Genomic DNA, 11626 nt, shown 5'->3' on the forward strand with positions numbered 1-11626 from the left:
CCTCGCGGGGCTGAGGCTGGGGGAGGAGGCTGCGCCCCGTGCTGCCCCCACCTCATAGATGCCGAAGCCGATGGTGTGCATGTCCTCCCCCATCTTCCTCTGCCGCCGCCGGTGCTTCTGGATGAGGCCCACCAGGAAGGTGCAGCCGCTCTCGCCGTCTTCCTGGTCCTCGTCTTCCTCCTCCAGCTTGATCAGGTACTGCGGGTTCATCCAGAACGTGTCTGTGGCCAGAGGTGGGCTGGGTCACTGAGGACGCGGGGCTGCCCCCCTGCCCCCAGCAGGGGTGCACGGAAGGGGAATGGGGGAAGGCCAGGGGGTGCCTGGCCTCATAGGGACCCATGTCCCAACTTTCCCTTGCACAGGTCTCTGTCACCCACCCTCAGGCTGGCTAGTCGTTCCCTCGGGAACAGGGCGTAGGAGCTGAGCCCCGGCGGCCCCTGTCCCTCCCCAGGCCCGGCTGGCCACGTGGGGCACTGGGGGCATGCGCTCCGCACCCCCTCCGTGAACCCCAAGGCCAGGAACATCCTGTGCACAGTCCCGCCTCCTTTTCTGTGTCCAGGTGCCCGCCCCCAGGGTGCGTCTGCCTCCCCCACTCCCAAAGCCCATTTACAGAAGGACCGAGACTCGTTCATGTTCAAGGATAACTGTGACAGTTGCATCCCCCACCTAACAGGATAAAACTCTGCTGGGGAAATAAGAGCATCATCTGATGCAGAGTTGGCAAATGACAGCTCCCAGGACCACTGGCTGCCTGTTTTTATAAATAAAGCTTTATTAGAACACGGCCACACCCAGTCTCTGAAGTCTGGCTGCCTTCGGCTACAGCAGTGGCGCATTGAGTGCCGAGGAACTGGGAGCTCATCAAGGCCCAGATGGTTACCACCTGGCCCCTGATCGAGTGAGGGGCTTGTCACCAGCACCTTTGGAATAGCCACTTGGTGGTCACACACTGGAGGCCAAGGACTGAAAGCACCAGAATTTGAGGTCCTGGCCAGTCCTCATCTGACCACCTGTCTGTGTCCCAGGCTGCTGCTGGAGCCCGTTTCCTCATCAGTGGAGAATCGGCACGTGACCGTGATGTGCCTCCGCAGATGGTCCTTGAGGACCAGCTCCACAAGTCACACTGCCTGCATCATGTACCCCTAAGCTGTGTGACCCTGGGCAAGCACTGAACCTTGCCAAGCGGCAGCGCTTGTCTTAAAGATGGCGGTGACAGCAGCGTGCCCGCCGCGGAGACTCATGAGAACTGACGGTGACAACACACATAAACCACTTGGGACAGTCCCCAAGGCCAAGGTGTGATGTCACACCGACTCAATTTCTGCGGCTCAGGGGGAGGGAGAGGGGCGTGGGAACCCTGGACCACAAGGTAGAAGGGTTGGGGGTCAACAAAGGAGGGACCAGGGACCCCATCTGAGGCGGGCCTGGAGTGCACCATAGAGGCAGACCTAGTGGCCTACGGGCATAAGCTGGGACCACGCTCGGCCTCACAGTTATGGTGGAGACCATGGCACGAGACATGGACGCAGTGGCCGTGGGCATGAGCTGGGACCATGCTCGGCCTCATGGTGTGTGGCGGAGGCCATAGCACAAGGGACCTAGGGCTGGGGAGGCCATGTGTGGGGTCTGGCCAGGCAGGGGGCCGAGTGAGCACAGAGGTGACGGTTCTGAGTGCAGTCAAGTGCATTGGGCCGGGGGTCCCGGCGGTGTAGGGGGCCTTACTTGGGTAGTTCCTGCAGCCACCTGCGGTGGAGCCACGCCGCCAGGTCCCGTCCACCTTGGTGAGTTTCCACTTCTTGTAGGACTCGCTGGTGAGGGTGTCTGGGGTCAGGTTGCAAATCTCCAGGCGAGAATAGTGCCTCAGAAAGTCGCTGAAAGACATCCTGGTGGACGCAGGGATGGGGCGCCCGGGTCACAGGAGGGCACACCATTGAACCCTGACCTTCCGCCTAAGGCCAGCCCAGGAGCAGGGCAGAGCAGCCAGCAGGTGGCGATTCTGGCTCCTTCTCGCTGGTGACTGCGCGGGCCTGGTCCTCGAGGTGGGGGATGACCCTAGGAACCGGTCAGAAGGAGGCCCCGCCCTCCCGGGTTTCTGTTGGGCTGTGGACACGCCTGCAGGACCCCCTCCTGCCTCTCTGCGGGGCGGCTCAGCCAGTGCACCCCCTTATTGAGAGGGACGGTTTCACTCAGGGTCACACGGTGGATTTGAAACGACGGGGGCAGAGCCTGTGGCCTCTGTGCCTCCAACAATAGTCTCTCTAATGCCCCACTCCAGCCCATGCGCCAGACCCTTCCCGCGAGGCCACCAGCCGGACCCCTCCCGCGAGCTCACCAGAACTCTCCGTCTTCGTGCCGTCTGGTCAGCCTCTCCCTCACCTCTGGGTCAACGCTGTTCCAGTTNCCACGAGCCCACCAGCTGGACCCCTCCTGCGAGGCCACCAGCCGGACCCCTCCCGCGAGCTCACCAGAACTCTCCGTCTTCGTGCCGTCTGGTCAGCCTCTCCCTCACCTCTGGGTCAACGCTGTTCCAGTTGGGGCAGCTAGAACACCACGTGACGCAGGGGCGTCAGCGCCAGTGCCGGCGAGGGCTTGTCCCCAGGCCCCAGTGGAAACCCAGGGACACGCTTAGAGCCAGGAGCCACAGGGACTAGGGGGGAGGGCAGACATCGCCCTGGACCTGTGACCCCGGGGCCCTGCTCATGCACAGCCACCGCCCACAACCCCCCCCTCCCGCCCGCAGCCCCCTCTCCTCTCACTTGTCATTCCACCGGCCCGTCCACTCCACCTCTCCCCAGGGGTTTCGGATGCGGATCAGTTTCTGCAGGCTCCCCGCACTCTCCACCTGCAGACGTGGCGTGGGAGGGGGGCGGGGGGGACACTGAGTTCCAGCCAGGCCTGGACACGCTCGTGCTCAGGGCCAAGAACCCTTCTCCACAAGCCAGAAGGGGTCAGGTCCATGTTACAAGGGGGTCAGAAAAGGGACAAGGGCTGGACCCCAAACCCCTCTGAGGGGCTGGCTCTGGGAGGATATGGCTCTCTGACCCTGAACCTCAGCATCACTGTGCTGTGATCTCGGGAGGCTGGATGCCTCCCCACCTGTCTCGAGAACAAGGTGCTGAGAAGCAGGTGCACTGCCTGGATCTCCAGTGAATCCGGTGGGGAGGTGGCATTGGAGGGTGTTTCATAGCAACTGGGAACATGTAACACAGACTCAGTCATATGCCGCGGCTGGATGAATGTTTATTTCTCCGGCATGGTGACGGAACTGGCATTATGTGAAAGAATGTCCTTATTTGTGGCAGGTGACCGTGGAAGTGTTTAGGGGCAAAGCATTATGGCACTTGATGCTTCCTTCTAGTCGGCTCAGAAGGAAGCTCAGGGAGAGAATGTGTGCGGATCCTAACTGTTGAGTCTAAGGAAACTGCATTTGGGCGCGTATCACACTATTCTTCCAACTTTTCCGTAGATGTGAACGTTTTCAAAATAAAACAATGTATGCGTGGGGTGGGGTGGGGTAGAGTGGGCGGAGAACAGAATAAAAACCCAAGGTTTAAAAGAAACGGAGCCTGGACACGTCAGAAGATGTGGGCTGTGTACGTGGCAGTGGGGCTGGCTGCTCGCATGTCTGCGTGCTTCCAGTGACACCGCGCGGGCGGATGGGGGTCCGCGGGCAGGGGGTTAGCCTCAGAGTGACTGTCATCACTATCTCCAGCTTGAGGGGATGGTGGGGAGGTGGACAGACAGTTTAAGAGACTTGCCTAGGCCACTGGCCAGAGGCCGTCGGGTCTGAACAGGAATCTGGGTGCTAACATTGCTGTGAGGTCAAACGCAAAAGCACTTGGAAGGGTCTGTACCGCTATGCGCACGCAGCAGCTGGTCCCCGGAGTGAGGCGACTGCCCGCCTGCACAGCAGGAGCGTGGCAGCTGCACCGGGACACATCGCCGGTGGAGGCCAGCACCGGTGGGCCACCCCGTCCAGGCTCCCTCGGCTTCAGGGGCTCCAGGCCTCGCGGCTGGGCCGTGGAAATCAGCCGACCCCACATGCCTCCCAGGGGGTCACCCACCCACCCGAGCCGACAGAATGCCCCCGAAAACCCCAGCCGGCCTCACCTCCTCGGCCCCAGTGACCGAGTACGCGTGCCCCTTCACCAGCTTCTGGAAGGTGATGGCCTCCGAGTCTGCCATGCTGGTGATCTGGGAACACAGGAGGAATCAGGTGGACGCAGCGGCCTCGCCCTCACCCCTGTTCCCTCTAGTCCCTCTACCAGGCCCCTGTGCAACAACCCTCCCCCCCACCCACGCCATCTTTACCACCAGTCAGGGGTTTTCTGACTATGGGCTCCAGAGAGAGGCCACTGCAGACGACACCCTCTCCCCATAAGGGAACGGGACCTCCTGAACAGCTCTTCCTTCAGCTGCTCTGCCTCCCGCCTTGTGTGACTACCTTCCACTTTGTGCGCTCCGAGGATGCCCCCCCCACCCCACCCCTCAGCTGGATGGGGGAACCGCCCGATTCATGAACCTCTTAGTGAAGCCAGTTAGGTCTTCAAATTTGCTGGGTAGGATTTTGTTTTCTAACAAATCGCCCAGGGCACTGGGCTCCGGAGTGGGCTCGGCCTTTGCCTGGAGGGCACCTGGGGACAGGACGTGGTGCGACCCTCCTCCCTCTGGGGGGCCGTGCGGCAAGGCCACAGTGAGGAGACGTTCCTCCTGATGCCTCCTGCGGCCTCCCAGGGCCCCGGGCTCCGAAGTGGCCGGAGCAGGCGGGAGGGGCCCGGACTTACATCGATGGAGCAGCCCAGGAGGGAGCCTTTCTGCAGAGCCTTCTGGATGATCTTGAACAGGTTGGGAGGCGCCTTCTTAAGCTCATACCACTCGGCGATGCCCCCAGTGAAGTCCTCAAAGCCCTCCGTGGTGGCGCCACCCGAGAGCGCCTCGTAGCAGCCATTGATCCTGAGGGCAACAGAAGCGCTGCCCCTGTGTCCCCTCCCCCACCGCCCATGTCCCCTCCCCCACCATGCCTCCTTTGCTGGTGGCTCCAGGGACCCTCCGCTCAGACGCCCCAGTGGGGCTGCCCAAAGAGCCCCTAGAACCTCGGGCGTGGAAGGACCCAGGTGACTATCTGGTCGGACCTCCCACACCGTCCGTCCATCCTGCTGGGAGAGGACATGCCTGCTCATGGGCGTCTACAGTTCAACACAGGCCACAGGGCAGTGATGTGAACATTTCCACACCCGGGCACCTATGCCGCTCCTGATGCCCTGGGGCGGCCTGCGGCTTCTGGCTGTGTTGTCTGGGCCTGTGACAGAAGTGTTCTCCCTGCCTGCCGTGGAGACCCTGGCCCTCCTCCCCGGCGGGGTCTGCGGGGACAGGGCCCTCATCCCGCTGACCACGCCCAGCGCCGTGGGCTCTGCACGCTTGCGTTCCGCCTGCAGTGGGTACACACTGGCAGAAATCGCACTCCCTTGGCTGACGAACACGTGACATGACCTGGCAGCGACCCGCTGGGGGAGCAGGGTCCCTCCCAGCACTCGGCCCCACAGCCTGTCCCCACCCACACGGTTGGGAACGGCCGTCGCTGTCGGGCAGCCCTCGAGCCCAATTCTGGCTGAAGCGCTCCTTGAACATGGCCAGCTCTCTCCGAGGCCAGGGCCGGGGGCGGGGGGATGGTCAGGGCAGGGTCACTCACTTGGCATAGGCCTTCTCCAGCAGGGCGCTCCAGAACTCGCTGCCCTCTGCCGAGTGGACAAACAGCAGCTCCCCGTTCTTGGTGGGCAGCCTGTCGTCCACGACCACGTCCACCCACTCGCCATACTGCCAGAACTGCGGGCACAGACACAGGGACTGGAGGGGGGCTGGAGGGGAGGGTGTGGGAGGCTGGAGGGGAGCNGGGACCCCCGGCCTTAGCAGCGCCTTGGCTCAGGCTCCACCAGCCCATCCTGGGAGGCAGGTCCTCACCCTTGTCCTTCCCTCTGAGGATCCCCCCCTCCCCCGGCATCTTCCCCACCTCTCTCTCTCGTTTCCCAGCATCGAAGGACAGGGAGCAGCACCTCACCATTTTATCCCAGGCCCCAAGACAAGCTGTTCTAGAACTTGGGGATTACTTTGAGTGCCCTGCTCTACCTCCCTCCACCAAAGTCCCAAAAAGCCCCCCCAATGCCATCCTCGTAGGGTCCCCCATCAGAGGCCGGCCAGGGAGTTCCTGCAGTCTCTCAGCGTCCTTTGTAGAACAGCTTGGTCCAAGGGTCACCAAACACTGGGATCTGATAAATTTGACCAAACCAGGGACCTGTTCTAGCCTCCAAGACTGTGTCTAGCTTCTGAGACCTGCTCTTAGCCCCCTGGACCTATTCCTGGTCCCCAGCACCTGCCCTTAGCCGTGAGGAGCTGTCCTTAGCCCCCAGCCCCTGTCCTTAGCCCCCAGCCCCTGTCCTTAGCCCCCAGGACCTGTTGGGAGAACCTTAAGCCAACTGCTAAGTCACCTGGAAGTGGAAGATCCCAGCATAGTTTTCTTGGAAACTCTGGTTTAGGGGGACGACTCGAGCCAGGATCTCTTCATTCAAGGTGAGGGAGGCAATGGCCGCCAGTAACCAGCAGTCACCTGTGAACACAGTGCAGAGCTCCAGGCAGGGGTCCTGGTGCCAGGAGGACATGAGACACCATATCGCCCCTCTGGGAGCTGGAAGCCAAGGACAGGCCAGGGTGGACAGTCCGCACTGAGGGGCAGCTCGGAGCATGGAGCAGTGTTCGAGGACACTGAGGGGGCCTGGGTGGGTGGGACGTGGAAAGACCTCCCAGCCCAGTCCCTGTGGAGGGCTTGGCCGGGAGCCTCTGGTGTAAGGACACGGATGCTTCTGGGAGCAGAGGACCCACTGCTGAGCTTGGGCAGCAGAGGACAGGGCAGTGGGGGCGGGGCAGGGGCGGGACAGGGTCAGCTGGGGAGGCTAGGGCACACAGCAGTCACTTCTGGGGTGTGGGAGGGCATCGTGCAGGGACACAAGAGCAGGGATAGTCAGACGGGCCCCTCCTGTGGCCCACGGGTGACCAAGACGTCACAGGAGCACCTGCGTGAGCTCTCACACATGCCTGGCACCCACGGCAGGCGCTGAGCCCATAAGCACCACGACCGTCCTATGTGGTGGGACACGACAGCACGTAGTGGGGGCTCATGTTCACCCCTGAAGGCTGTGGCCGGCTGACCCTGCTCCCACAGGAGGGCGCACGCTCCTCCCTCCCCTCGCCCCCGCCGCACCCCACGGACAGTAACAGGAGCCGCCTGGGAGGGGAGTTCAGGCACCGGGTTTATTCTAAGGGGCACATCTGTTGAGAAGGTTTTGAAGTTCATCAAGTTTTGAATTCTGGTTGACTACTTGGCGTCCTGACGGTTCTTCAATGAGACTGTCCCTCTTGGTGCTCTGTGAGGGTGATGAAGGCCTCTGCGTCGGAGCTGAGCGCGACATGGGGTTTAAATGCACCACCAATCGTGAAACAGCTACAGGTCAGAGTTGAAAAGCTGTGGTGTTTCCGTCTGTCAGATCTCGGGGACAACCTTCTGGGTCACCTGGGCCTCTGTGGAGACGGAGGCAGAGTCCCTCTGGCATGTTGGGGATGCGGAGCTCGCGGGGAATCTGGTGGCAGCGGGCTGGGGGTCTGGCTCTCACGGGGAGGGAGCCAAGGAGTCCCAGGTGCCGCCCGGTCAGTAACACGGTCTGGCCGTCTCTGAGCATCGCGCTCTCCCGCTTGGACCTTATCCTGTCTGGCCGGAGGACGGTCCCACAACACGCCAGCTGTTCTGGGGGTCACGAGTCCTCTTCAGTGCACCCCTCCTCCTTGGGGCCTCTCGCGGCTTTGGTCCTTCCATGATGGCCTGGACGTGCCTGTGACTCTTACTCTTCATGGGCGAACTTGAGAATTTCTGGGACTCTGCACAGTGCTTGGATTGGGCCTCAGAGGCCTAGAGGCACCGAGGCTCATGGACGCCCACGCGGAGGGAGTCCCGAGACGGAGGCCAGAGCTCCCACATTCCCCATGCAACCACCTTGAGTCCCTGAGCGCCTTCAGAAGAGCCACCGGGTCTGTGGGATGGGGATGAGGGGTGGGGGAGGTGAAGGGTGGCCACCAGGCCTGGAGGGGCAGGGCCATTCAGAGGTCCCGGCTGGCAGTGCTCTGTTCCGCGATGCAACTGGGAGCAGGGAGGGCCAGCTCCACGTGGTGGCGCTGGCTGTCGGTTTCCGTGGCCTGACATCTAGGTGAGTGCTCACCACACACCTTGCTGAGATCACCGCCCGGCATCGGACCCAGAGGCTCTTGCCACATCCTGGGAGTCGTGGCCATGTTCCGTGGCTTCCGGTTTTCTTCCTGCAGGTCTCCTCTGGTCACCTGGGGTGGAAGAGCAAGGCCCCAGTGCCCCCTGCCCTCTGGAGAGACCGCTTGTGCCTGGCTCTTCCCATCTAACTGGTCTCCTCTGGGAGGGCATGTCATCCGAGAATGTTTTCTAGATGGTGGACCTACAGCTTTAAGAGGTCAAGTTACTTGCTTTAGGTCACACATCCCAGAAGGTCCTGGAAGGTTCTGGAAGGGGCAGAGAGGCTCCACTTCCAGCTCACGCTCTTAACAGCAGCGAGCAGGGAGCACAGCCAGTGTTCTGGATCATTGCAGTTCACAGAGAACACCTTGCACTGTTTACGTGTCAGTCTTGTGGGACCTTTCCAGGAGGAAGAAACTGCAGCTCAGGAGGCCTATATACCAGAGAGCAGGCAGCTCTAGAAAGCAAATCCTCTAAATCAAATCCCGGGTTTTGTTTAAAAAATCGAAGGTTTTGGTTAAGACGGTCTGATTCCCTTAACACAGGAGAGACCCCAACAGAAACACCCTGCTGCCGCCTAAACTTAAAACTATGGGGTAGCAGGCTGGCAGCTCCCCAAAACCCTACACCGCATCCTAACACCCGGCACCGCGAGCTCCTGAGATGCTGAAACACATCGCCTGCCCGCTGCAGCGTAAGTCGTTCAGGCCATGGGATGCTGGCCTGTCACCGCACCTTCCGGACAACGGCACGAGGAGCATGATAAATAAGGCAGAGCGTTTTACAGCTAAGGACCCAAAACGCCCCCATCAGTGGCCCCTATTCTGGGGCTGGGGTGCCCCTCCCCGTGAGGGTGTCCTGAGCACCCACAGTCCTCTTTTACACGTCGGGTCCCTCAACATTTCCTTCTTTATGAAACCCCTGCTCCGCGAGCCTGCTCCACATCAGGAGCAGAACCACGTACCCCTTCATCCGTGTGGACCCACCACACGCACCGGGCCTGGTGCCGACGCAGGTTGGTGCGGTGGCCTCTCCTTTTCTGTCCCCCGCGGGACAGTTCGAGTTCCCGGCCCCATCACAGCTGCAGGGGTGAGGACTCAGGAGCTGAGGCTCGGCCAAAGTCCTGTCACGAGCAGCTGTGGGGTCGGTCTGAGGGTCCGAGCGAGGCTTTCGCAGTGGGGCTAACACGGCCTCCTTGCAAACAGGTACCAGTTTCTAAGGCACCGAATTCACAGGACACGGTCGTGGGGACATTTGTCCTTGAGAGAGAACTTGATGGTTGTGGGCCCTGGCAGCACGGTGCTCCCCCCCAGCATCCTGCCTGCACTCTGGACGGCCTCAGTCCCGCGGGGCCTCCTCCCGTGGGAAAGCTGTTCTGCGGCCTCTGGCCTCGGCCGCCCCGTCCTCCCCGCGAGCTCAGCACCTGCCTTCTCTCTGGGAGGTCCTACGGGCCTTGCTCGAGGAGCGACGATGTGGTGAAGTCCCTGGGCCCCCCCCACCCCCGCCAGTGGAGCCGGCGTGGGAGTGAGACCAGGCTGGAGAGGGCGTCACAGGGTGTTGGTAACGCACCGGGCCGCGGCTCCGACTGGCTGGACCCCAGCAAAGCCCCCGAGGGCATCTTCCAGTGCTGAGGGCTCCCCAGCAAAGCGGCCACACTCCTGCACAGACGGGCTTGGAAGGGAGGATGCAGGCGTGCGGTTCTGTGGGTGATTTAATTCCCTGTAAGACGCAGGGTTCAGTGGGTAGTTCTTTCCTCGTGCTCTCCAGCCACGCAAGGAACTCTGTCAGAGTGAGGGCGGGTGGCCGCCCAGCCCACACAGGGGACTGTCACTGAGCGGCGTGTCACACAGCTCCTGGCAGGTGCAGAGTCTGTCTATACTCGTCACCTCTTGACCTTGTCTTCTTCCTCCACTGACCTCAGGGCCGAGACGATGGTGCTGGGGGCCTGCGTGCCTCCCTGGGGGGAGCTGGACGTGAGTGCCCGCTGCCTCTGGCTGCGTCTCCACATCTGGTCCGCACTTTCGTCCTACTCTGTCCCCGAGCCGGCCTCTGGACGGAACCGAGGGCTCCGGGCACCGCATTTGGCACAGGAAGGGAGGTGGTGCGGTGAGAGGCTTTCTTCCCGGCTCCTTCTTCGTGAGCTGGGTCGGGCTGTGTCCCTTGACTGCTGCCGGGCCCTACCCCTCCGGGGTGACATCCGTGTGTGCATGACCCACTCATTCCCAGGGCTGGAGTCCTGACACTTGGCCCACCTCCTAAATCGGGGCCCCTCCTGCCACGGATCTGCTCACACTTCCTCCCCGGATCATGGCGGCTTCCAGCCCACACCGTGTGTCCAACCGTGTTCAAGACGCGGCTGACTGCACGCTTGGTCCCTCGTCAGCAGTTCAGGCTCGTGAACGGTCTCCAAGGGTGCCCACCCACCTGGAGAGGCTCCGCTAATCATGTACCCCACTTAGTACATGGCCCATATTCCTGGCTAGAAAGAGTCATCATCGTAAAAATGCCACTTCCTCTTAAGTTAGGCCATAAATTTATTTACAAAAATTTTTAAGTTTTATTTACTTATTTTGAGAGACAGAGCCTGAGCAGGGGAGGGGCAGAGAGAGGGGGAGACACAGAATCCCAAGCAGGCTCTGTGCTGTCAGTGTGGAGCACGACACAGGGCTCAGATTCACAAACCATGAGACCACGACCTGAGCCGAAATCAAGAGTCAGGTGCTTAACTGACTGAGCCACCCAGGCACCCCAGTCAGTCTGTAATTTTAACGCAATCCCAATAAACATAGGAGGAGGATTTTTAAAAATTTGGAACTTAGCTGATCTAAAGTCTGTAAGGAAAAATTAAACATGAAGCATAGGCAGAAAAAAGTCTGGACAGGAGGGGAATCTAGCTGGCAGGGATGAAAATGGGCATAAAGCCACACTGATTAAAATAGCACAGGGGCACCTGGGGGGCTCAGTTGGTTGAGCGTCCGACTTCAGCTCAGGTCATGATCTCACAGTCTGTGAGTTCGAGCTCCGTGTCGGGCTCAGAGCTTGGAGGCGCTTCATATTCTGTGTCTCCTTCTTTCTCTGCCCCTCCCCTGCTCATGCTTTGTCTCTCAAAAATAAATGTTAAAACAAATTAAAAAATAAAATAAAATAGTACAGAACTTGTGCATTAGGATTCAGATAAATGGCTTCAGACACAGGAATTTAGTGCAGGCGCAAGGGCCCCGTGCAGGACGACGGAGTGGCACGTGCGGGAGCCCCACACGGGACGATGGAGCGGCGGGTGCGGGGACCCCACGCAGGATGATGGAGCGGCAGGTGCGGGAG

The 11626-nt window shown here is 60.9% G+C and overlaps 1 protein-coding gene across 1 annotated transcript in view; it reads right to left on the bottom strand.

Annotated features, from left to right (window-relative positions):
• CAPN2 (calpain 2) overlaps positions 1-11626 on the bottom strand; it is a 37136-nt gene that overhangs the window by 11187 nt on the left and 14323 nt on the right. The window contains exons 3-10 of the mRNA XM_077779857.1: positions 6483-6601; positions 5690-5823; positions 4785-4953; positions 4111-4194; positions 2757-2842; positions 2466-2540; positions 1723-1883; positions 52-221 (exon numbers count right to left, since the gene is read on the bottom strand). Coding sequence (XP_077635983.1) covers positions 52-221; positions 1723-1883; positions 2466-2540; positions 2757-2842; positions 4111-4194; positions 4785-4953; positions 5690-5823; positions 6483-6601 — 998 coding nt within the window. The remainder of the gene's footprint in view (positions 1-51; positions 222-1722; positions 1884-2465; positions 2541-2756; positions 2843-4110; positions 4195-4784; positions 4954-5689; positions 5824-6482; positions 6602-11626) is intronic.

The sequence above is a fragment of the Crocuta crocuta genome, unplaced genomic scaffold, assembly GCF_008692635.1.
Source record: "Crocuta crocuta isolate KB4526 unplaced genomic scaffold, BGI_CrCroc_1.0 scaffold322, whole genome shotgun sequence".
NCBI lineage: Eukaryota > Metazoa > Chordata > Mammalia > Carnivora > Hyaenidae > Crocuta > Crocuta crocuta.